This window comes from Podarcis melisellensis, assembly GCF_964234715.1.
Source record: "Podarcis melisellensis genome assembly, chromosome: 16".
Classification (NCBI taxonomy): Eukaryota; Metazoa; Chordata; class Lepidosauria; order Squamata; family Lacertidae; genus Podarcis; species Podarcis melisellensis.
The window spans coordinates 2,611,172-2,637,070 of record NC_138533.1 but is presented as its reverse complement, the minus strand read 5'-3'; the positions used below and the strand labels follow the sequence as shown (position 1 = coordinate 2,637,070).

Below are 25,899 nucleotides of genomic sequence, written 5' to 3'. Positions count from 1 at the left end.
GCATGCGGAAGAGAAGAGATTTTCATTGGGCACCAGGGGCCGGAGGGCGGGTCGACCCGTCAGAATGCCTCTTCTCCGCTACTAGAAGCCCCGCCCACAAGCTTCCTCGACCAATAGGCAGAGCGGTGCTGAGTTTCTGAGGCAACTGGAGGAGGGGTCGTAGTTACGATGGGGGCGGAGGGAGAAAGGTGGCAGCAGCCAATTAGGAAGAAGAACAGCGCCCGAGGGGTAGGGGTGTGAGCGAGGGTGGGGATAGGTGCCTGAGGAGGGAGAATATAAAAGCCGACCAATAGGCAAGGAAGAAGTCCAGACGGCAGCCAATCCCGAGGGTGGAAGGGGGAGAGGGGCGGGAAGAGAGCCTTAACCGTCGTCCTCTCGCGCAGGTGTAACTGTTTAGCATCACAGGTGCCTCAGAAGTGGTCCCATGATGCGCTGCGCCCATAAGAGGCTGCCGTTGCTGGCTTCCCATAATGCACTGCGGAGAAAAATTGGGCCTACGGGGTTGCTATGGTTACACACATAGCATATGAAATAAAAAAATAAAAAAATTGTCTAGTAGCACCTTAGAGACCAACTCAGGTGCTACTGGACAATATTTTATTTTATTTTATTTCGACTACCTCAGACCAACACGGCCACCTACCTGTATCTACAATGCAAATGGTTTTGGAATTAGGGTGTGTGAGCAGGAAATGAGTTCATCAGTATTATTAGGATTGTGCTAGTCGCCCAACACGTTAAATTCCTCTTGCAATTAAAGGTCCCATTCATTTCAATAGGTCTTTTCTGAGTAGTGTGGCTGGATGCCCAGCGCAGAATAAAAATAAAGAGTTAAAACTACAGGAAGGGTTAAATCAATTTATTTACTCATCAAATCTATAGCCCCTCTTTTTCCCTCCCAAGGAGGCGTTTGTGGTTCTCTCCCCCTTGCAACGACCCTGTGAGGTTGGCACTCCATGTCATGCCCAGTGAACTGCATTCGCTGAAGCATGATTTGAAACTTGGGTCTTTCCTGACGCTCTTACCACTGCACCACCTTGGGAACATAGGAACATTTGTTTGTTTTGTTCAAAAAAACTGTTTTCAAACTTTATTGACAATATTAAACGCTTTATTTTTTCTGCAAACCGCTTAAGAGGTTCTATTTACAATCAAGCGGCGGATACATTTTGCTAAATAAAATAAATAGCATCTCTGGCGTCTGTCCTAACACTATCGTCCATGCCGTTTTCCCACAGTGAACCGACCAGATCCCAAAAACAGGACTCTCCTCGCTCATCTCCCCCATCAACTAGTATTCAGATGCATGGCGCCTCTCAACCTAAAATATGAACCCCACGATAGGAATTGTCCATAAATTGCTGAATCACCTTTTAAAAGCCAATTTTCCCAGTAACTTATGGGCAGAGCAGAGGCGTAGCATGGAGGGTCTGTGGGGTCTGTCACCCCAGTTGCAATTTTGTGAAGGGGGCGCACCCCCATGCGCCCGCCCCGGGCATCGTGGGCATACACTCCGCCATTGGGGCAGAGGCACAGTTATCTTAGAAGTTTCCTGGTTCCTCTCTTTCAATTCCCAAGTTTTTTTTGGGAAAGAGCATGCCGTGATCAACACCACCCAAATGCAGCCTTCGCCCCTCTTGTGTTTGGTTCAGTTCATTATGCATTATGAAACCCAAAACCCTTTCTCCACTTTCAGCTGGTCATCAACCTACGGTTGCGTTCCTTCATAACTGGATCCTTCCTCTCGCTCCTTTACAGAACCTTCCCGCTGATTTTTATATATATATATAAAATGCACTAACTGCATGCACTGTTAGGATTGTAAACATTATATAGGCTGGGCCTTTGCACACTGACAAACTGGAAAAAGAAGCTAGGAATCATTGGCGTGAGGGTACGACGGCAAAAAGCGTCCAACTTTGATCTTTTTGAGATAATCCGCTTCCGGGTGAATTCAAACACACAGGCAGTTGAGTTCTGGCAGATGTTGACAGCTGTTTTGGCATCCAGCTTATGAAGTAAGGCAGAAGTTTGGCCAACATTTGCTCCAAAATGGCAGTCCCGGCCCAGAAGCTGTTTCGCTACATAGAAATCCCAATTCTTAACAGTTGGGCATGGAACCCAAATCAATCCCATGCCTTCTAGCAGTAAAGATTTCACAGACTGTGCAGCTCATGCAACAAGACAAAGCCTTGGGTTATTATGTCCAGAATCTAGAACAGAAATGTAACAATAAAGTGTGGAGCGCATTTCTTTTCATTACTGGAAAATGGTTTGCTTAAAAAAAGGAAATTAACTCTGGGTAAACCCTACCCAAGTTGGGAAGGGCCACTGGGAAAACAAAATGGTTGGCGGGGCTGGATTGAGCCAGAGTTTAGTCCAGGATGGCTCAAGAAACATTCTTTCATTGGTAATCGTACTGGAATGGACAAATCAAACCATCAATGACAAGTCTTGCCTTCCTTGATTCTTCTCTGACTTTCCACATTTCCTAGTGAAAGGCTATTCTGGAATTAGGAGCCAGGGAATTAATTCTCTTTTTGTGTGTGTGGGATGAAATAGTGGGCTTGGAGAAAGTTGATGGATGATGGATCCATTTTTGTCGAATTGGGTGCGATTTGCCCAATGCTCAAGATTGGGCAGGTGGGTCGGGATAATTTGGTGCCCCTTGTTTCGTTTTCAAAGACAGACAGACAGACAATTAGTTGGCAGTGTGTGAAGAGATCTTTAGCCTGGTCTATAGCAAGAGAATTGTTATGGTGAGGAACAAGATGCCCATAGCCATGACTGCCACGGAGACCTCTGGGATCCGGCCGCTGTTGAGGGTGACTTTGAAGGCTGTGATTTCCTCTTGATAACCTTCTTCTCTGGAGGTGCACTTAAAGACCCCCTGGTCCATTGGGGTGCTCTCCCCGAAACGGAGGGTGCAGGACTGCTCGTCCATGGAGCATGGGTACGTCTTGTCATCTTTGACCCAGGTGTAGATGGCGTGGTGAGACCGCAGAGGGCATGGCAGGTAGATGTAGCCAGTGGGATCTACACTCACTTTCTTGAGAGCCTCCTGGGCTAACTTTTCTTCAAGGGTCAACATTTAAAGAGAGAGAAAGAGAAAAAAACAGAGGAGAAACCATTTTTAGGTTTGTTTGCAAGTTCAACTAAGGCTCCTCTTCCAGAAGGCCCTCAGAAAGTTGCTCTGAAAGGAAGGCAGCTTTCAGTTGGATAAAGGTTCCCAACCCCTGTTTTAGAGAATTGGCACCCATGTAGAACTTCACTTACCATCAAGACATTTAACAGAAACCAAGCCTCGCATCACTTAAGGCCAAGGGCTTGCATTGAAACAGCAGTTTATTCCATTTCCCCATTATATCTGAGCTTTCATGTGATGTAAAAGCCACTTAATGGAAACCTAATGGAATATAGCACATGCTCAGCATTCATTTCCTTGTTTTCTAATTCCAGAAGAAGCTCATTTTGCAGCCCATGAACCCAGAAGATTGCAGGAGTAAAGTGACCAAATGTGGGGCAGTATGTTGGCACTCAGTTCTTTCCTGAAGTTTCCATGGAGGAACAGAAAGGATGCAAGTGTAATAGTGTTGTCCAGTGGCATTCATTGTATCACATGCCCACTGGTGTGAATGCAATTTAGCATAAAATGCTGGTATATTTGTCAATAAGCTACGGTTCCATAACGCAGCAGGTACTATGTAGAATCACAGAACTGCAGAGTAGAAAGAAACCTGAAGGGTAATTTAGTCCAATACCTTGCACTGAATGCTCTGCGCAAGAAACATTAGAAAAAGGGGCACAACCACAAGCGTTATAATCAGGAAAACTAATGCAATATTCTCCCCCTCTGAATACAGCCTAGGCCTAGTCCTGCCCTTTGGAACCAGCAGCAGACAGAAGTCTTTGGTAGTTAATTGTTTCAGTCCTTGGGCCAATCAAACCTGTGCTGGAATTATCTGAGGGTTCAGGGAGAAGAGGGCTAGAAGAAGCCTCAAGTAAAAAGAAACCCAGGCTTTTCATTTCCCCATCATCTGTGACCCTTAAAGACAACCCAACCCAGCCGTTTGCATCCACAGGCCTAAAAGGTTTCTATGCGGCATCGTCTTACCTTCAGCGTTTTCACACATGGAAGCTGTGCTCGATGAATCTAGGTTCTGAAGCAAGCTGTTGAAGGAAACATACGGGTGTAAGAAGAGCCCAGCTGGAACAAACCAGTGGGTTGGACTAGGTCCCGGGGGACTCAGCTACGTTAGTCAAAAAACAACACTTTGAATGCATGATAAACATGCAAGACCAGGGACTCAGCTACATTGGCAAAGAAAAAACGTTTTATATGTTTTGTTTATGCATTCTAACACTGCGACGCCAGATGGCGCTGTGGAGTCCTGTTTTTGCCAACCTGATTTCTCATACAAAGTTTGCAATGCGTTTAACTGAAACAGTTCTTTGATGTGTTTAGATCTAGCCCTGATGGTGCTGGACAGCAAAAAATAAATAAATCTAACATAGCGTTTCCCCTCCTTTTGTTATAATGGTCTAATTTTTGATGTATTTATAGCGGGGTTTTCCTGTGTGTAGATCCACCCCAACTCTACAATTCTATGATTTCTATTATCCTGTTCCCCACAGTGGCCAAAGAGATGTTTCAAAGAAGTATAAAAGCAGCACATGAGGGCGAAAGCTCCACCCTTGTGTTTTGGAGTTTCCTTAGTCCCAAGCACCAGGTACTCAGAGGTGCAAATGGACCAGCAGTTAGAATGGATAAATATGTAAATTTTGTTTCCTATCTCCCTTTTCCACACTGAAGTTCAGCTCTCCACATTTCCATATCAGCTTGTGCTTTTCTTAAAACAAGTCCTCATGAAAATTTAGCAGGGTTCCAGAGCAAATTCTTCCTAATGTTCACGTTTTTGGGATGCAATTTTTCCAAACACCCTTGCAAACACCCTCCCCACCTTCCACTAGTCTGGAGGGGCCATCAGTTTCAATAGATCAACTTTGAATATCACTTAATTGGATACAGGTAAGGTAAAGGTAAAGGGACCCCTGACCATGAGGTCCAGTCGTGACCGACTCTGGGGTTGCGGCACTCATCTCACTTCACTGGCAGAAGGAGCCGGTGTACAGCTTCCGGGTCATGTGGCCAGCATGACTAAGCTGCTTCTGGCAAACCAGAGCAGCGCACGGAAACGCCGTTTACCTTCCTGCCGGAGCGGTACCTATCTATCTACTTGCACTTTGACGTGCTTTCGAACTGCTAGGTTGGCAGGAGCAGGGACCGAGCAATGGGAGCTCACCCCGTCACAGGGATTCGAACCGCCGACCTTCTGATCAGCAAGTCCTAGGCTCTGTGGTTTAACCCACAGCGCCACCCGCGTCCAATTGGATACAACGTCATAGGAAAATGCAGCAATCAGACTAAAGCAACATGCGGGCGATGGGGAGGAGGTGCTTTGGAAAGTCGATTTATCAGGATCAGACACCCCAAATTTCCCTTCCCCTTTTGATTTTGGTCCAGACCTGCCAGTTGTGTTACTGTCCTGGGAGACGGCGGAGCAGGTCTTCTGTTCCCCGTCCCACCCACAATATGGGTCACGGGCCAGGATACACTTCCAGCAGTTTTCCTTGTACTGGTCACAGTCCGCCAGCAGCAGGCGCACCACCTCGAACTCGGTGCTGGCGTACAGGTGGCCCTGCCAGAGAGAAGACGGATTAGAGCGAAGGGCAGAAGAAGGAAAGGAAAAAGAGCTGCCTGAAGGGGACCCCACCCATTGCAAGGAAGAGAGGACCGTAAGATGTCCCCCTAGTTTGGGAAACTAAGATGGATCACTGAGAAAGGGATTTTTTTTATTTTCTTTTTTTGAGAAAAGCAACCCTGCCTGGCTGTTCTTTTAGGAGGGGAGAAAACATTCTTGCACTTGCCCAACTAAGCCGTTTGTCTGCACTCTTACCGAATCGTCGTCCAAGATCATAGAAGAGACAGGGGCTTCCTTCTTGAAGGGACTCAGCTCAGCAACAATCACCGTCTGGTCTTTGCTTCTCAGCACCTTGTGGATCTTCCCTTTTGCTGCGGCACCGAGAGAAGGAGAGGCGTTGTGTTCATAGGAAGCTGCCTTATATTGAGTCAGACCATTGTTCCATCTACCTCAGTCCTGTGTACATTGACCAGCAGTGTGGCCCTCTGCAGTTTCCTGGCAGAAATATCTCCCTGCCTTACCTGGAATTGCCAGGGATTGAATTTGGGACCTTAGCGCATCAGGTCCTGCCCCACTGAGAGTTGTCTGTTTCCTCCTCCTCAACATCAGAATTCACTCTGTGTATTTAAAGCACTGCAATACTGTACAGTGGTACCTCAGGTTAAGTACTTAATTCGTACCGGAGGTCCGTTCTTAACCTGAAACTGTTCTTAACCTGAAGCACCACTTTAACTAATGGGGCCTCCTGCTGCCGCCGCACTGCTGGAGCACGATTTCTGTTCTCATCCTGAAGCAAAGTTCTTAACCCAAGGTACTATTTCTGGGTTAGCGGAGTCTGTAACCCGAAGCGTCTGTAACCTGAAGCGTATGTAACCCGAGGTACCACTCTATAAGGGCAGGCACACTTTTGTTCTGGGTTCCTCCTCCCTCCTTCGTGTGACACAGGTCAATAAAGATCAGGCTTACTAGCTGCTTTGCTTCTCAATATTCTCTGGTTGGTCTCTGTTCTTTTCTCCTACCAATAGGGAACCTACGTAAGGACTCTATATGGGCTCTTGGGTACCCCATAAGGGGAAAAGGGGCAGATTTTTGTTTGCAGCACCTCATAAGGGAAAGGGAGCAGTTTTTTCTTATAGCACAAAGATCCCCAAGCAGTTCCACAGAGCGAGAGTGTGGTGCCAAAAGGGTCTGCCAGCCATGCCAAGCTCACCTGTTCCCAGGAAGAGGACATCGCGGGAGATGCCGGCAGCATCCTGCACGCTATCCACCACCACCTGGGTGTACGTGTCGTTGTTCTGGAGTATGTAGAGGGGGTGCTCTTCATCCGGGTAGATGACCGAGTCTATTTCGGGGTGGTCCTTAATGAAGGTCAGGGTAGATTTGGGCAACGGAGGGTGACCATCTGGTGGCACACACTGAGCAGGAGGAGAGAAAGGTAGACGGGGAATAAGTCAGCGCATGTGTAGGAGAAATGAACATTTTGTACAAAAAAAATAAAATAAAGATTCCTGCTTTTGGGTTACCTTTATTAAAGATTTTCTTGATTTACAAAAGTGTGTGCAATGTCTCTCTCTGGTATTTTTTCCCCCATGTAACATTTTTTACAAATCAGTTTCTTTTGTGGAGACTTTAGGAAGAAATGGGGGAAAGATGGGTGGGGTCGGGGGGCGATGCTTCTATTTTACGTACTATATGTGGGGTTTGGTGTCAGCGTTGTTTGTGCAGGTTCTTTGCTGTTCGCTTGTGTTCCTTTGGTGGTGAGAGAGGTTGGGGTTGGCCATGGGTGTGGCTGTTCATTTGTGGTTGGCTGTGGTGGTCTTTGTTTTCGTGTGTGAGTGGGGTGGGTGGGTGTTTTGGATCAGGTTAGCCATATTGATTCATATGCTGTTGGTGGATTCTTGTCGTTGTCTTGTTGGGCTGTGTAAGTGATAAAGGGGAGCCATACTGGGGTGAAGGCGTCTTCTTCTATTTGTCCCTGTGTCAGTTTCAGTTTATCAGTTAATTTTTCTAGTAAGGCTGTTTCCCATACTATTTGGTACCATTGGTCCATGCTTACTCCTGACAGGTCTCTCCCGTGTCTGGCTATGATGCTTCTGGCTGCTAAAAGTAGGTAAGTGTGGTGTACTGAGTGGAATAGGATCCAGAAGGCAGCAGTCTGATTGGTCCTAGAACAATAGGATTCAGAGTGCAGCAGTCTGATTGGTCCTAGAACAATAGGAACCAGAATGCAGCAGTCTGATTGGTCCGCAGGAGCCACCCAATCCAGCTCCAGGTGGAAGTGAATCCACAACCTGATTGGCCTACAGGAGAATCCCGGAATTAGCCAATCACGTGGGGCCCATTGTGTAAATAATGTATATAAAGCAGACATTTCGGGGGAACTTCCATTCCTCCTCACCACTATGGGTTGAATAAAGAGCATGAAATCCACTCTCGACTCCCAGTATATTTCAGTGGGTTATGAGTTCTTTGTGGTGTAAGTGGGCATTATTGTCTTGGAAGATGTTTAGTAAGATTCCTGCCTTTTCAAAAACCCAGAGGCCCAGCAATGACCTTACCATGCCGGGTCTGGGCACAGGGATGGGACCAGTGACCCCTTTGAACTTCGAAGTCTTGAAAACGTTGCTGATCCGGTTCATCGAGTACGAACAGACAGCAGAGGAACCCCTAAGGGGGGGGGGGAACCAAAAACATTGGTGTGATGTCAGTCTTACAGCCGACTGACCATTCCAGGAAGCACAAAATCACAAACGCAAAATCGGCTTTTCATGTGTCCTGATAAATTCTGCATTTAACATGAGGTATGCCTGTAGTACACTTAATGGGACTTAGGTAGGCTGGCCTTGATATGGGAGCTGGGTTGAATCCTGCCCAGCCCTTAACTCACCACGCACTGGAGAAGACCCCGTACAGCACCGTCTCGCCCTTGCTGCCCTCCTTCCTGGAGACAAAGGCGTCCTGGAGGCGGTGGAAGCGCATGGGCTCGGTGGGGTGTCCACACACCAGCCTCGCCTTGAGGAAGGTGCTCCAGGAATCCGCCATGACAGGCCTGCCGCCTTGGTCCACCTGGAAGGGCAGAAGACCTGATGTCATGGACGGGCTGGATGTATTCAGAGGAGAGGGGGAGGCAGCAGCTGGAGAAGGAGACTCAGAACTCGGGGAGTGGTGGTGGGACGACAGCAACGGGTGGTCACAGGGAGCAGACTGGGAGGAGGTGGGCGAGGTAACAGGGTTTGGTGAGCAGGAGGAGGCTGTGGCAGAGAGCAGCCCAGACTCCGAGGCAGAAGCGGAGGCTGGAGGGGAGTGGGGCCAGGAGACAGAGAGGAGCCCAGCTGGTGAAGAAGCGAAGGCAGACCCTCCAAGTGTCTCTATTTTCCAGGGACAGTCTGGGATTTACAGAATCCTGGTTTCTGATTAGATCCTGGAATGTCCCATTTTTCCTTAGGAAATCCCTATTTTCATTGGAGAAATGTTGGAGGGTATGGAAGGGGAAATAATAATAATAATAATAATAATAATAATAATAATAATAATAATAATAATAATAATAATTTATTATTTATACCCTGCCCATCTGGCTGAGTTTCCCCAGCCACTCTGGGTGGCTCCCAATCAAGTGTTAAAAACAATATAGCATTAGATATTAAAAACTTTCCTAAACAGGGCTGCCTTCAGATGTCTTTTAAAAATAGCTGCTTATTTCCTTGACATCTGATGGGAGGGCGTTCCACAGGGCGGGCGCCACCACCGAGAAGGCCCTGTGTTTGGTTCCCTGTTTTCATCGGATAAATGTTGGAGGGTATGGAATATGATGCCCCTGTTTTCATCAGAGAAATTTTGGAGGGTATGGAATAGGGCGTCCTCATTTTCATTGGAGAAATGTTGGAGGGTATGGAATAGGATGTCCCTATTTTCATCAGATAAATGTTTCGAGATACCCTCCAAACCAAGGACTCTCCCCCTCCTGCTGTGACCAGTTCTCCCAGAAGAGGGATGAAGTGGAGCAGAGACAGACAAGGCAAGGAAGTCTCAGATTGCTTGGGAAGGACCCAGGGGTAGGAACAGACTTATGCAATTGTGGGAAGGCAGGGATCTTTAGTTGGGACGCAGGTGGCGCTGTGGTCTAAACCACTGAGCCTAGGGCTTGCCAATCGAAAGGTCGGCGGTTCGAATCCCTGCAACGGGGTGAGCTCCCGTTGCTCCGTCCCTGCTCCTGCCAACCTAGCAGTTCGAAAGCACTTCAAGTGCAAGTAGATAAATAGGTACCGCTCCAGCGGGAAGGTAAACAACGTTTCCGTGTGCTGCTCTGGTTCGCCAGAAGCAGCTTAGTCATGCTGGCCACATGACCTGGAAAAACTGTGGACAAAGCCAGCTCCTCGGCCAGTAAAGCGAGATGAGCGCCGCAATCCCAGAGTCGTTTGCGACTGGGGTCCTTTACCATTACCTTTTAGGGACCTTTAGTCCTTGCAACTGCCTCATGGGGCAAGTTCTACTGTGATGAGTTGCTGCGCTAACTAGGCCTGGCTTCCTGAGCTCTTTTGTCTCTGAATAAAGAGCTTCACTGACTCCGTGAGTTATTACTGACCTGCTCCTGGCACTTGTCTAAGCGGCCTTCCGGGTGCTGCTGGGACCAAAACTCCCCCTAGCCCCTGCCCACGGGCCATGTAACTGGTCCGCACCCCACCCCTCCATCCTTCTCAGATGTCGCTGGCTCGCTCTAACCTTGCAGACACGCCCGAGCCCAGCTTTGTAAGGCTCCTCGTCCAGCCCGGCCGACTGGTTGACCTCATTGTAGAAGAAGAAGATTTCGTCTTTGCTCTGGTCCTTCTCCGCCAGCAGGGCGGCGCCGACAAACTCCGCTCCTGCTGGGGCGGGAGAGAATTGAAATGGTACAATTGGTATTTAGGACCTGTGCTCAGAAAAACACACACAAGAGGAGCCCTTCTCAAGGGATAGACTGGATCTACACATGGAGGCCCCATTATTGCAGCCAACAGCTGATGGGCAGCCATGTATTGCAAGGGATTATTCCTGTTAGATGTATCTAACCAGATTCCAAAAGTCCTCTGCAAGCTCTCCGTTAATAAGCAAGAGCAAGCACTACAGTGGTGCCTTGGTTTGCAAACAGTCTGGTTTGCATATGTTTTGGATTATCCAAAACCAATCAAAATATAAATAAAACCAGGAGTTTTAAGACATATACAAAGGGATGGATGAGAGAGAGAGTTTCTTACGGGGCAGCCAGCTGTTTTCTGTCTTCAGTCCCTTCTTCTTCCCATAGCTTCTCTGGATGCTGCTTTTTTCCCCAGACAATGCAGAGTAAAGGGTGTCTTCTGAAATTGGAACATGCAGGGGAAGGAAAAAATGTGAGTCGCCCATTGCAAACTTAGAAATTATGAGAGCTGAAACATAGACTTGCCTTCTTCCTGACTCCTGATGCTTGTGATCACACTTATACACTTACATATTTCTTCCACCATGAGGGCTAGAATTTTACATCAGTGCAATTGACTCCATGAAGAATTAGTGGGATGGACAAGAGCCCTTTGTACTGTGCTGGATCTACGTATAAGCCTAACAAGCTATAGCTCAGGGCCCCACTTTCTTGGGAGCCAGTGTGGTGTAGTGATTAAGAGCGGTAGACTCGTAATCTGGGGAAGCGCTGCTGGGTGACCTTGGGCCAGTCACACTTCTCTGAAGTCTCTCAGCCTCACTCACCTCACAGAGTGTTTGTTGTGGGGGAGGAAGGGAAAGGAGAATGTGAGCCGCTTTGAGACTCCCTAGGGTAGTGATAAAGCGGGATATCAAATCCAAACTCTTCTTCTTCTCTTCTTGGGGCCCCCCAAAAAAATTAAAGGAAGAAACACACCTGGATGTACATCTCCAAAATATAAGATAAAAAGCAAATAAAATGAAACCTACATACAGCAACAGTGTTTTGTGTTGTGTAGGCTCCTAGGATGTAAGTCATGGGCCCCGCCTGCTCACCTGCTCCCTCAAATATCACTGCTTTGCTCCTTTCTATATATAGGGTGCCTACATGGAGTGACTGCATGGCAACATGTGCAAATGGATTTAGATACCTATGAGATCCATCAATTACCATATACAGTGGTACCTCTGGATGCAAACGGGATCCGTTCCGGAGCCCCATTTGCATCCAGAAGCGAATGCAACCCCCGTCTGCGCATGCACATTTCGCGATTCGCAACTTCCGCGCATGCGTGTGATGTCATTTTGACTGTCTGTGCATGAGCGAGCGGCGAAACCCAGAAGTAACATGCTCCATTACTTCTGGGTCACTGCAGCGCGCAACCCAAAAATACTTATCCTGAAGCTACTTCAACCTGAGGTATGACTGTAGCATATATTCAACACAAAAAACAGTGACAATTTGTTGTGGACAAAGGACAGCTGGACATATAAAGGGCCCCAGTACCTTCGGTAGCTTAGGGCCTCATCAAACCTAAATTGGGCCCTGCCTTTGTGAACCAAGACTGTTATGTACTGAAGTTCTCGCCCTGGGCCAGCAGGGGGATACTGTAGATAGTTTTCACTCAGGTCCACATATGCAAATAAGGGATTGAAAGTGACGTTCAGTGATTGGATAGTTACAGAAAATGGTTACTGTTGCGTTGTACTGGAGCTCTATATAAGCAGGCTGGCTGAACCCTTCAGTTCAGTTCTGTCCTGGCCTGTGAATAAACAAGAGCTGTTTGAAGAATCGCTGTGTCCTCTCATATGTTCACCCACAACTTAACAAAGACATTTTGCCGTTTGAACATTCGAAACCCAAAATCTGAGCAGAACAAAACCAGCCAGGAAGATTCCCTCTGCGCCTTTCCTTACTCCGTACCTACAGTGATGACCACGGCGTTCTGAGATGGTGATGCTGGGGAGATGTTTTCCCCTGAGGCGGTGATATTCCGGCCTTGCTTGTCCGTTTGGAAGGTCGTGATGTTGACCTTGGAGTAAAGAGACAAAAAGAAAAATGAATGCATTTTGATATATCAACTGAATTTCGATTTTCATGTGACTTCCTGCCACGTTTTTTCAAATTCTTTTTACCGATAATTTCATTGCTTTATTCTTTTTTAAACTGCTCTGGGGTAGATTTCCCCACCCCCAATCAAACAACATATAATTTTTATGAAATGAAAATAGACAAAACACTTGCAGATTCCATCGACCACTCTGATATTTCTCAAGCTCACCAGAAACCAGCACTTGGGGGAAGCCGCGTTGGTTCCGCAGACCATCATTTTGTTGTCCAGCTTCTCGATCACTTGGATGAAATTATCGCAGTCCTCCTTTGAGGAAAGGTGATGGGGAGGGGAGAGGAAAAACACAGAAGCATATTGATTTATTCTAACATTTACGACCCACACTTCCATGGCATCCCTCAAGGTGGCTTCAATAAAACCGAGCCATCGATATTTGTAAAACAACAAAAACACAAACCGCAATAAAAGCAGCAGTGTACATTCGTTAGAGATGGGGACAGTTCTACTCTGTTAAAAAGTGATCTGTGCTCCACTGTGAATTTAAAAATTGCCGCTGTTTCTCTTGGAGGGAAGTTGTAGGGAAATACCTTTTTTCCTAAAGCCACCTTCCCCTTGCCATTGATAACCTCATGCTGCTGGAAAACATGAGTTTGCATTTTGCATATGCACAAACACATTTTAAATATTTACATAAAATACAGAAAACAGAGAAGAAATAAAGGTATATATACTGTATATATGGGTGTGTGGGTAAAATAATATATTTCTAGCGAGCATGAGTTGATTAACCATGCCCTCCTTGCCACTAGGGGGTGCCAACTATTTACCGTATTTTTTGCTCTATAAGACTCACTTTTTCCCTCCTAAAAAGTAAGGGGAAATGTGTGTGCATCTTATGGAGCGAATGCAGGCTACGCAGCTATCCCAGAAGCCAGTACAGCAAGAGGGATCGCTACTTTCGCTGCACAGTGATCCCTCTTGCTGTTCTGGCTTCTGAGATTCAGAATATTTTTTTTCTTGTTTTCCTCCTCCAAAAACTAAGTGCGTCTTGTGGTCTGGTGCGTCTTATAGAGCGAAAAATACGGTAATTTAATGCAGCCTTTCTAGCCCTAAGGGTTGGGTGGGTTATACAGCAAAATGCATCCCAAAACAGGCGCCCAGATTGGCTGTGGAGGTGCTGATCCCAGGAGATTTACACAATGGTCTGTGCCAGCTGTTGGCTTAACATCTGTGAAGGGTCCTCAACAAACATGGAGGCCGGGAGTTCTGTCAGGGTGGCCCCTAAAAGATGCATTGCGCAGACTGAGACCTGAGTCAGCGGTAGCTTAATTGGGCCAGCTGGGATCCTATTGGCTCCTTGCGTCGTCACGTGATTCCTGCTGGCGCTGCAGTACCCCCTCCAGCCACTGATGGCGCTGCAGTACAAGTGGGACAGGAAGTTGAGACACGCCCCCCCACCATAGTCCCTTCTTACTTAGGAAACTTTTTGTAGACCACTGATCCCGGTCCCCACAACTCCCTCCTTACCCACGCTGCTTTGGACTTGCTTTTACAGTCCTTTTCCGCCTTCTCATCAGCCTTCAGGGGGACCTGGAGCAAGGAGAGAGACCCTGGTGAGGAAACTGGGGGGCACCAACCCTACGCCCCCCCGCGAAAACTAGGAGGCTATTTTGCTCCGCGCTGGTCCTGGGATGCAGCTCACGAGAAAGAGGACCTCAGGATAGGAACCCAGGAATTTGCCTTCTACTGAGCCGAACGTTTTCTCAGACTGGTGACTGGGAGCGGCCACCGAGACCACATAACACCTGAAAGACCAACATTGGCTCCCAGTACGTTTCCAAGCGCAATTCAAAGTGTTGGTGTTGACCTTTAAAGCCCTAAATGGCCCAGTAGACCTGAAGGAGCATCTCCACTCCCATCATTCACCCCGGACACCGAGGTCCAGCTCCGAGGGCCTGCTGGTGGTTCCCTCCCTGCAAGAAGCCAAGATACAGGGAACCAGGCAGAGGGCCTTCTCTGTGGAACTCCCTCCCCATCAGATGTCAAGGAAATAAATAACTATTTGACGTTTAGAAGACATCTGAAGGCAGCCCTGTTTAGGGAAGTTTTTAATGACTGATGTTTTCATGTATTTTTAATCTTTTGTTGGAAGCCACCCAGAGCGGCTGGGGAAACCCAGCCAGATGGGTGGGGTATAAATAATAATAATAATGAATAAATAATTGTCTACAATGACTGGGAACATCTCTCCAGGGTTTCGGAAAAGGGAGATTCCCAAAGCAAGAGCTCTACAGCTGAGCTACATCCCTTCCCTGGTTGTTCGTTTCAGCACCACGGACACCTCCTAGGGAGAAACGTGCTCCCTAGTAACTCAAGCTTTTCTGAGCCTTGACCTCAGAACATAAGAGCTTTGCTGGATCAGGCCAATGGCCCGTCTACTCCAGCACTCTGTTCTCACAGTAGCCAGCCAGCTGCCCCAAAGGGAAACCAGGATTCGAACTCAAGAGCAACTCTTCCCTAGCTGCAGTTTTCCAGCAACTGGCATTAGAAACATCACTGCTTCCAGAGCCCAGCGATCAGGCCTAGTAGCCACCAAGGGGCTCCATGAATTTGTGTAACCCTCTTTTAAAACCATTCCGATTGCTGGCAATCTGTTCCTCCTGTGGCAGCGAGTTCCGCAGATTAACTGTGCCACCTGTACCTCTTTCGGAGTGACTTCAGAGTCCGTAAACGTCAAGAGCAACAGCTTTCCCCGGCCTCCGACGAGGACCTGGTTGGAGCCGGGCTCGTGGAACATGGCCGCCGGTCTCTCACGTTCACTGAAATTGAACCTCTGGGCATCTGAAAAGAGAGGGGGTCATATTGGTCATTGTTGGAGATGCGATGGAGAAATAGGAACAACAATACAGTGGTACCTCAGGTTACATACACTTCAGGTTACATATGCTTCAGGTTACAGACTCTGCTAACCCAGAAATAGTACCTCGGGTTAAGAACTTTGCTTCAGGATGAGAACAGAAATTGTGCTCTGGCGGCGCAGCGGCAGTGGGAGGCCCCATTAGCTAAAGTGGTGCGCCAGGTTAAGAACAGTTTCAGGTTGAGAACGGACCTCCAGAATGAATTAAGTACTTAACCTGAGGTACCACTGTATAGGGCTGCTTTCAGATGTCTTCTAAAGGTTGTATAATTACAGTGGTACCTCGGGTTAAGAACTTAATTCATTCTGGAGGTCTGTTCTTAACCTGAAACTGTTCTTAACCGAATTAAGTACCAAACCTGAGGTACCACTGTACATATGTGGTGGAGGTGTGAGTGGTCATAAAGTTATTATTTAGCGACTTTCAGAGATTTATAAGATTTCTGTTTATTTGGTTTCAGAGTTCCTACGGAGCAGGCTTCGGAGATCTTCGCGACTTGCTGTAATGGTTATATGGGGTTGCTCGTGCGTAAGTTGCCGCCACTCCTGGCTAGGTAGCCTGGTTAAACCTTTCCTGGCTGGACAGCCCTTCACTTCGTGGCTGTTTCAGTCGCTAGCAGAATCCGTCAGTGGGCGTTTCTTGAACTTCTTCCAGCAAAGAAGTTCTTTGACGCCAAGTCTACGCCTACTTTCCCTGTGCGGAAGTCTTCTGCGCAGGGTGGGTGTGGGTAGCGGAGGACCTGTGCTCTCCCCACTGGTCTCCAGCGAAGAGTCCTGGAGCCCTCTCTCCGATTCCCCCATCCGCCCCCCTTTATCCCTGGTGTTACGCTGATTTCCTTCCCCAGCCGATGAGTTCCCTCTCTCCCTGCTTGGCCCTTCTTCGGCATCGGTTGGGAGCCCTGCCTCCACCTCTGGCTCCGATGTCAGTTCCCTGACACTTGCAGTAGAGACTCTCCCACGAACCTCAGCGATCTGCTGGGCGTGCAAGGGATAAAGCCGTCTTTTGAAATGTTACTGTCCTGTCCGCACCAGCATGGGGCTTTGGAGCCTGAATGGATCTGGGCCCTGAGGTCTCCTTGGAGGAAGGGGGCGTGCGTGTAGAGGAGCGGTATGATTGCACAGAGGGAAGATTTGCCTTTGTTGCTCCGTCCCCTTTGTGGCCCCCAGATAGGCTGCCGAGAAGGGATCGTGGCCCTCAGACTGGAAAAATGGTTCTGCTTTCTCTCTTCGGAGAGAGAAAACGGGAACTGGCTTCCACTTAAGCGCGCGTACAACGGAACAAGCTCCATTCTGCTGCCTCATCTGTCCAGAGAGCTCCTCTTCCAGGGCAGCGATATTAATGCGGTTAATGCATAATACATGGGCTTAAAAAATAAAATCAGGCAGAGAAAGGGCAGAGGAGAACACTGAACAGTGGGTGGGGGCACAGAAACCAAGAGCGGCAGTGGGCTCTTTACAAAAATATACAATTAAAAATAACCTGCTGTGTTTTAATTACACCCTATGAGCAGGGCTGGAGAATTAAGACTGGAGGGCCACCCTTGGCTCTGAACCTGAAATTCCCCATTAGGGATTGATCTTATATCTTATCCATCCATCTATGGCAGGCATCCCCCAAACGCGGCCCTCCAGCTGTTTTGGGACTACAAATCCCCTCATCCCTGACCACTGGTCCTGTTAGCTAGGGATGATGGGAGTTGTAGTCCCCAAACATCTGGAGGGCTGAGTTTGCCTATGTCTGGTTTAGGGTGTGGTTGTTTGTTTGTGATTGGCTGTGGCGAATTTTATTTTCATGTGTGAGTGGAGTGGGTGTTTTGGATAAGGTTAATAATAATAATAATAATAATAATAATAATAATAATAATTTATTTTTACCCCGCCCATCTGGCTGGGTCCCCCAAGCCACTCTGGGCAGCTTTCAACAAAACACTAAAATACAATAACCTATTAAACATTAAAAGCTTCCCTAAACAGTTCCCTAAACTACCCAATATGGCTAAACAGTGAGCCATATTGATTTGTATGCTGTTGGCGGATTCTTGCCGTTGTCTTGTATGTACAAAATACTACTGCTGGTCCTGTTAGCTAGGGATGATGGGAGTTGACGTCCCCAAATAGCTGGAGGGCCGAGTTTGGGTGTGCCTGATCTATGGTGCCCATTGGGGCAGGTTGGGCGGAAGGCAAGGAGCCCGGCAGTAGGTGGCGCCAGAGAGCCAATGGCAGGCAGGAACACACTAATTCTAGTTTTGCATCTCTCCTCCCCCTTCTGAAAAGTGCAAAGCTGGGGGAGAGGAGGAGGAGGAGGAAGCCCCCTAATGGTTCCTCCCCCCGGACTGATTGTGAGCCAGCCGGCCGGTCGGCCGGTAGGGAGCTGTCTGAGAGCAGTGGGGCCCTGCACCATTCACCCTGATGGACCAGCCTCTCCACTGGCATACCCAGAACATCCTTTCCAAGTCCCTAGCAAACTGCCCTGCTCAACGTTTAAATGAGGGGTTCCCCCAAGGTGAGTGGTAGCGCCCCCTGGAGGGTTGTGAAATTACCTAGGGGGTGCCAAGAGGCGGTGGGCGGTCACTGGGGGTGTAAATGACCACCAGACTCCGAAAAGCTGGCATCACCAGAACACGTTCATTGAATTAATTAATCGGAACAGTTTTGGTTACATTTGCAATTAACCGTTACTGTTTCGAATGTGATCGTGTTTTTATCGTGCAAACTGCTATTCTGAATAATGCTTTTTTATAGGGGAAAAGGACATTAGGGGTGGGTTGGCGCTGTGGGTTCAACCACAGAGCCTAGGACTTGCCGATCAGAAGGTCGACAGTTTGAATCCCCGCGACGGGGTGAGCTCCCGTTGCTCGGTCCCTGCTCCTGCCAACCTAGCAGTTCAAAAGCACGTCAAAGTGCAAGTAGATAAACAGGTACCGCTCCGGTGGGAAGGTAAATGGTGTTTCTGTGCACTGCTCTGGTTCGCTAGAAGTGGCTTAGTCATGCTGGCCACATGACCCGGAAGCTGTACGCCGGCTCCCTCCGCCACAACCCCAGAGTCGTCCACGACTGGACCTAACGGTCGGGGTCCCTTTACCTTTTTACATTATGGAGGGGACCACTGATTCTTGCAATGCCATGGTTTGGACTAGATCCCTCTGGATCCCTTCCAGGTCTGCGATTCTTCAATCCTATGCTTCAAACCTCCCTAGCTCCTTTGCCCTGTGCTAACATTTTTGAATTATGGGGCTGGAGGAGACTCTTGAGAGTCCCATGGACTGCAAGAAGATCCAACCTCTCCATTCTGAAGGAAATCAGCCCTGAGTGCTCACTGGAAGGACAGATCCTGAAGCTGAGATTCTAATACTTTGGCCACCTCATGAGAAGAGAAGACTCCCTGGAAAAGACCCTGATGTTGGGAAAGATGGAGGGCAGAAGGAGAAGGGGACGACAGAGGACGAGATGGTGGGGCAGTGTTCTCGAAGCTACCAACACGAGGGAGGCAGTGCCTGGCGTGCTCTGGTCCAGGGGGTCACGAAGAGTTGGACACGACTAAACGACTAAACAACAACAACAACATTGCAGTGGGGTTGAGGAGTGGGGAGAGCGTTTATGGGGAAATTTCCCCAAGGTCACTCTTGGCTGGAAACTGTCCATCATCCACAAATGGGGGAGCTGAACTGGGAACCCGGAATGGGCATTCAAAGGGCAGGAAACCAGAGCATCCCACCTGGTCCTTGAGAGACTCTCTCTCTCTCTCTCTCTCTCTCTCTCTCTCTCTCTCTCTCTCTCTCTCTCTCTCTCTCTCTCTCTCTCTTGCAGAAATGCTGCTTAAACCCACAGGCTTTCCTTTCCGGGGGCTTTTCTAACAAATGTGTCGTGATGAGGAGCAGCGTGCAATTTGGGTCTGCGAGGGCGAGCCCTGCGGGTGGCAACCGCGTATCGGAGAACGAATCTGGGGCGTTGTTTTTGTGTTCCCTGCCTCCCCTCCTCTCGGAGCTCGCAGCTCTCTTTTTATCCGCACTGCAGAGAGTGCCAAGTCTAGCCTGACCCAGTCTATAAAATCTCCTCCTCCTCTGTTTCTCTGCAAAAAAAAGCCTCCTGTTTTTGGAAGAGAGCGGCTGTCTTACTGGCTGCCAGCCAGCCCTGCAATCCCATCTCAGGTGTGGCACTGCCTCTGGTGCCAAGGGGAAAGAGATGCCCAGGTCTCAGGTATGCCTGAAAGCAGCACTATCTGGTCTGGGAAACCTCCGAGTGTGCAGCGATCCCCTGAGGAGGTGCAGAGTGCCTTTCCTACCTTCTACAAAGCGTTGAGAAAAACCCGATGTGCGGAGATTCTCTGAGGATGTGCAGAGTGCATTTTTCTGCAGTAAAGGGGACAAACAGCTGCTTGGCCTCTTCAAAGGCCATTTTTCCCCCCTACCTACTAGACATTGCTCAGATCCCAGGGGGCAGGATGGGGCAGTAGGGTCTAGACCCCAGTTGTGCCAGTTCCTAGATGGCTATGGAATTATGGAGGCATGATTTGGCAAAAGCCAGGAAAGCTGGGGGAGAGAGGCAGCATAGGGGGTTTTAACAGCTGTAGTTAGCCATGAAGACCCCCATGGAGCCTCCAGATGCAGAGGCAGTCTACCTGTATCAATGCAACAGGAGAAGGCTGTTGCCATTGGGGCCTACCGGAGGGCTTCACAGGAGCGTCTGAATGGCCATCATGGGGAACTGGTCTAGGCCAGACCCCCTCAGATGGACCCCCCTCCAGAGGGTTCTTCCTGCTAGCCGTGGTCGTTCAGAATGGAACCTCCATTTACAAAGGCAGTCTACCCCCTTCATTAGGGCACAGGGAGAGGCTCGCCTTGCAGCGTAAAGGAAGAGAGCTGGTGGTTTCAGACCTCATGCGTGGGCTTCCCTTGGTCTGACACATCGGGGCTGTCCTTATATCCGTCCCCATCCCCCCAAAAGACCCCTTGTAGTGTGGTCGCTAGAGTGTCAGACTAGGACCTGGGAGAGGCCAGGGTTCAAATCTGCACTCGTCCACTTGGGGGCCAGTCACTCCCTCTCAGCCTATCCTACCTCGCAGGACTGTTGTGGGCATTAAATGAGGAAGAGAGCCATGTGCGTCGCTTTGAGCTCCGTAGAGGAAAAAGGTGGAACGTAAACGCAATAGCAAGAAATAAATAAAAGCCAAAGCATTCGTGCATTTGAGGCCTTAGCCCCAGAGTAAAACATAACAACAACCCAGCCAGAGTGAAAATGTTGGGCAGGCCCAATGTCCAGCCTCTCTGCTTTCGCAGCAGACAAATGCCCCCGGTTACCTAGAAGTCCAGATAGACTGCCTCTGGACCTGGAGGTTCCACAAGAATCTCAGAAGAGCCCGGTTGCTGGATCAGGCCCAGAGGGGCCCATCTAGTCTAGCATCATGTTCTCACAGCAGCCAACCAGGTGCCCCAACGAGAAGCCCTCCAGCAGGACCCGAGCGCAAGAACACCCCTGTCCGTTTGTGGTTCTCAGCGACTGGCCTCCAGAGTCCAACAGAGGACCGAGAACATAATCATTGTGGATAGTAGCGAACGATAGGCTTCTCCTCCGTGAATTTGCCTCACCCCTCTATTAAAGGGTTGCTAAGCTGATTCATTTGCTGCCGAAATGGCCTATTTCGTGGCACGAGGCCCTCAGGAAGCTGGTCTTATGTCCTTGGTCTATCTAGTTTAGTATTGCCCACACTGACTGGCAGCGCCTCTCCGGGCTTTCAGACGGAGGGTCTCTCCTGGCGATTGAACCCAGGACCGTCTGCAAGCGAAGCAGATCGCGCTAGCCGCTGAGCTGGGCCGCTTCTTTCCCCTAAAAACAACAACTAAGGTCCCAGTCCTCATTCTTGTGGAAAGAGGAACGCAGAGAGCAGCCTTGTGCAAGCCAGGCTCCATCCAGTTCAGTATTCCCTGCACTGACTGGTAGCAGCTCTTTGGGTTTTCAGAGGGAGAGGGACGGAGATTGAAAGTGGGGCCAAGCAGGTGTTGTGCCCCACAGCCGCTGCTCTGCCCAACAACATCAAGATGGAAACTTCTTGTGCCTCTTCAAACCACGCATCTGTGAATCACAAGGGTGAGATAAGCCAAGAGGCCGTTTGCCACCCGCCCCAGATGTCTATGGGTCCAGGAAAAATTGTGGGGGTCTTGGATTAGGGATGTAGGAAACCCAGCACCTCACAGATCAGGCTGTTTGTCTATCTGGAGCAGGCCTGTCAGCTCTGAGTGACGGCATCTTTCCAGGATCCGAGGCCGGGGAAAAACCAAATCCACTTTCATCTGCTAACCTGGTTTTTATTTTTATTTTTAAATCCCGGGGACTGAACCTGAACTCTTCTGCTGATGCTCTACCCCTGAACTACAGTTTCCCCAGCAAGTTCTGCTGAAATCATTCCGCAGAAGTGGAAGCCGGTCTCAGGATGACACAGCCCTCTCCCTCCTCTGAAATGAAAGAGACTCCTGCCTCTGAAGTTTAAATGGTTTTAATTGCGAACATGGATGTTTTCACGATTATAAAATGCACGGTACATTAGGAAGGTGTATGCCTCTTGAAAGGCGACGATGGCATTTCATAAACAAACAATTCGGCTTCGGACACACCCTATATTTAGAGCCCAATGCTGGGAACTGTAGTTTAAGGGTGCAGGGAATTGCAGTTTGGTGGGTGGTCAACCACAGTTCCCAAGATTCTCGAGTGGTGGGAAGTCATGTGATTTAAATTTAGGGTGTGGAGGTAGACTTCGTCCCACGCAACGGTAATGCTTAATCCTAGATCACTCAGAGAAGCTCGCAAACGAGTTTGGTCCCTAATTGTTTGTACTGCAGCATCCCTGATTGCCTACCGATTTACAGAGTTCAGTGCACTCATCACTATGACGCCTCATGATGTTCAGGCTCCTTTTGCCACTGAGCTCATGGCTCAGTATAGGATCAGAGGAAGCTGCCTTATACCCAGACAGAGCTTCATCGAGCTCAGAAGTGCCTACACTGACTGGCAGCAGCTCTCCAGGGTTTCAGGCACAGGTGCGGGTGGGCTCTTTCCAAGCCCTATCTAGAGATGCCAGGACTTGAACCCGGGACCTTCTGCAAGCCAGGCAGATCCCCTACCACCAAGTAATGTGCCTTCCCTGCTGCAGACTAGCAAGGACCACACCTGAAAGCTGCAAAAGTGATTTAAGGAAGGCGTTCGCTCCAAATCTTCCAACCAACCCTAGATATGTTTTTAAAAACCTTTCATTATCTTATGTAATATTTGAAGCATGTATGGAAGTGAAAGCTGGACCATAAAGAAGGCTGATGGCCGAAGAATTGATGCTTTTGAATTATGGTGCTGGAGGAGACTCTTGAGAGTCCCATGGACTACAAGAAGATCAAACCTCTCCATTCTTGAGGAAATCAGCCCTGAGTGCTCCCTGGAAGGACAGATCCTGAAGCTGAGGCTCCAAGACTTTGGCCACCTCATGAGAAGAGAAGACTCCCTGGAAAAGACCCTGATGTGGGGAAAGATGGAGGGCACAAGGAGAAGGGGACGAAAGAGGACGAGATGGTTGGACAGTGTTCTCGAAGCTGTGAACATGAGTTTGACCAAACTGCAGGAGGCAGTGGAAGACAGGAGTGCCTGGCGTGCTCTGGTCCAGGGGGGTCACAAAGAGGTGGACACAACTAAACGACTAAACAACAACAACAATATTTGAAGCCTGTTGGGCCTCCCTCTCCACGCTGCTTTGGAAAACCAGGATTCTATCTGCTCAGATACACTGCGCCTGCTTGGGAAGCTCCGGTGCAAATAGATAAAGGAAAACACCCCCCCCCCCCACCCAGTGCTGTCTAGTGATACAGGCACATCGCCCGCCTTCCATTTCTGCCCGGGCAGCGGGATTATCTGCCTGGAAGCCACATCTGTCCCCCTCCCTAGACATCTGCATTTCACGGCAAGCAAGATTTGGTTCCAGCAAGAAAGATGTGCACTGCCGTGTCTGGCAAAACAAAACGTCTTGACTCAAAGGAACGGGCAGATTGTATTATAATTGCCTTGGGAGGGGTGTGCTTGGAATGCACTTTGCTGTGTCAGGCTGTAGCCAGCAAAAAAAGGCTAATAATAATAATAATAATAATAATAATAATAATAATAATAATAATAGCCTTTGGTGCCCTACCCTATGACCTGACTGCTTTCCTTGGAAGTTGCCGGCTGGCATCATTCAAAAGAGACTTTTGTCTGGCAACAGGGCGTGGGGTATTGAAGTTCTGAGTCGGCTTGTTGGCAGGACACCTGCCTGGCGTGCAGAAGGCATGCAATCCCCAGAGACATCATCCCCAGGCAGGGCTGGGAAAGACTTCTGGTCTGGAACCCGTGAGAGCAGCTGCCAGTCAGTGTTGGCCATGCTGTGCTCCAGAGACCAATGAACCTGTCTTGGTAAAAGGCAGCTTCTCATATGTTGTCTCCGGCACTAGGCGTCCTCAGAGTGGACCCAGCGAAACCAATCCTTTCAATGGGTCTACTCTGAGTAGATGGGGCTGCCCATCCTGCCCACAAGTGAAATCCCTCCCTGTCAGACTTGAGAGCGAGAGATGAAAACAAGCAGAGTTACTGAGCCAGACCTGGTCCTCTCCAAAATGTGCTTAATGATAAACAGGTTTCCGTGGCAACCGCCTCCTCCTCCTCCAACATGCCTCTGTGCAAAAGGAATGCATAACATCTTAGGTTATGTATCTGTTTTTCTACCGAGTATCTCAAAGCTGGGTTGGGGGGACGACGCCCACAAATGGACCCTGACCATGAAAGGATCCGCAGACCCCCAATTTTCAGGCTGGTGGGGTGAGCCCCTTCTGACTCCCCAACAAACGCAGAACGACCACCTCGCATGTCCTGAACTCAAATCTGCAAATAGTTTCTCATGCAGAAAGCTGAGCAGAGGCAATTCTAACCTGCTCTTTTTTCCAATCTCCCGCAACTACCATGCATTAAATAAATTTAAAAACTATCGTATATACACCCCCCCTTTTTTTTGGAGGGGAGGGAATGTTTCTGGTTAGATCATCTAAGATGTATGCAAGATTGGCTTTTTAAAAAAAGAAATTGCAAGCACTATTATAATAATAATAAAAATAGTTCTCTCACAAACCTTGCAGATTGAGCTTCAGCCTGGGCACCTTTTGGGAGGAGGCGAGGCAGAGGATGGAGAGCAGGTAAAAACAGAGGCCTCTCATCTTTTTTGGGGGGTGGGTATCTGTGTGGGGAGGAAGAGAGAATGTCTGCTTCCCAAGGATGGATGTCTGCAGCAAGGAAAACTCCACAGGCGCTGTTTTTCCTCCGGCTTCTGTCAAGATAAGTGCACTCCTCCTCCCAGCTCTCGCTATCCTAATTTATAGCCCCTTCGAAATAAATAAATAACTACATCCCCACCAACCCGCCAGAAGAGAAACAAACGTCAGCATAGCTTCCTCGGGGGGGGGGGGGGGAGGAACCATGACCAACCATCACTGCCTGCCCTGCCCCTTGTTTTAAGTCGCAGGCGAAAGAGAACCGCACAGCAAAGAGATTTGCAAGGTGGCGGAAGGAAAATGGGGAGAAATCCAATTTGGTCGCTCGGGGAATGTCCCTGCGGGGAAATGGCCAGCCCAGAAAGGGGTGGGATGCTTTCGGAGCCGGCTCTGTTGTTGAGTGATGGGCAGAGGTGGCCCTTAGCGCCTGGCTTATGATGGACACATTGTCAGTCAGTCAGTCAGTTTTATTTCACATAGCCAAAGGCTGCCGCAATGTACAATATCCTGGCTATTTTCAATGACGGTTAATTAATTAAAGACTCCCTGCTTTAATGGGGAAGGGGGAAGAGTGAAGGGGTTGTGTTCATGGGATAAACGCTCATTTATGTATCAGTTTATATATCAGTGGGGCTGTGGGTTAAACCACTGAACCTAGGACTTGCTCATCAGAAGGTCGGCGGTTCAAATCCCCACGACAAGGTGAGCTCCCGTTGCTCCGTCCCTGCTCCTGCCAACCTAGCAGTTCAAAAGCACGTCAAGGTGCAAATAGATAAATAGGTACCTATCCAGTGGGAAGGTAAACGGCGTTTCCATGCACTGCTCTGGTTCGCCAGAAGCGGCTTAGTCATGCTGGCCACATGACCCGGAAGCTGTACGCCGGCTCCCTCAGCCAGTAAAGTGAGATGAGCGCTACAACCCCAGAGTCGTCCACAACTGGACCTAATGGTAATCCAAGCGGGAGATAACTCGAGCATGCACCTGCCCACTTAACAGCCTAGCAG

General features: G+C 48.9%; 1 protein-coding gene across 3 annotated transcripts; it reads right to left on the bottom strand.

Moving 5' to 3' along the window:
- Positions 1-844: 844 nt before the first annotated feature.
- On the bottom strand, positions 845-25,191 carry LOC309358438 (semaphorin-7A-like). 3 transcript variants are annotated; one of them, XM_081891519.1, is made up of 14 exons: positions 24,757-25,191; positions 15,408-15,547; positions 14,234-14,296; positions 12,917-13,012; positions 12,559-12,667; positions 10,937-11,035; positions 10,425-10,567; positions 8,590-8,768; positions 8,261-8,369; positions 6,913-7,117; positions 5,958-6,073; positions 5,527-5,699; positions 4,115-4,170; positions 845-3,075 (listed from the first exon to the last, which is right to left on the bottom strand). In XM_081891519.1, exons 1-14 carry the CDS (start codon positions 24,839-24,841, stop codon positions 2,738-2,740), a joined length of 1,911 nt encoding a protein of 636 aa, XP_081747645.1. In that variant the 5' UTR covers positions 24,842-25,191; the 3' UTR covers positions 845-2,737. The 3 variants fall into 3 exon arrangements, with proteins under 3 accessions (XP_081747645.1, XP_081747647.1, XP_081747646.1); XM_081891521.1 differs by having other exon boundaries at positions 10,425-10,564; positions 24,757-25,190; XM_081891520.1 differs by having other exon boundaries at positions 12,917-13,009; positions 24,757-25,190.
- Positions 25,192-25,899: the final 708 nt, after the last annotated feature.

Excerpts from the sequence above, each read along its gene's own strand:
- LOC309358438 (XM_081891519.1), bottom strand. The coding sequence starts at position 24,841 with ATGAGAGGCCTCTGTTTTTACCTGCTCTCCATCCTCTGCCTCGCCTCC. Across the intron at positions 14,297-15,407 it reads CTGAAGTCACTCCGAAAGAG|GTCCCCCTGAAGGCTGATGA; the intron begins GTACAGGTGGCA and ends TCCTTGCTCCAG. Across the intron at positions 3,076-4,114 it reads CATGTGTGAAAACGCTGAAG|AAAAGTTAGCCCAGGAGGCT; the intron begins GTAAGACGATGC and ends TGACCCTTGAAG.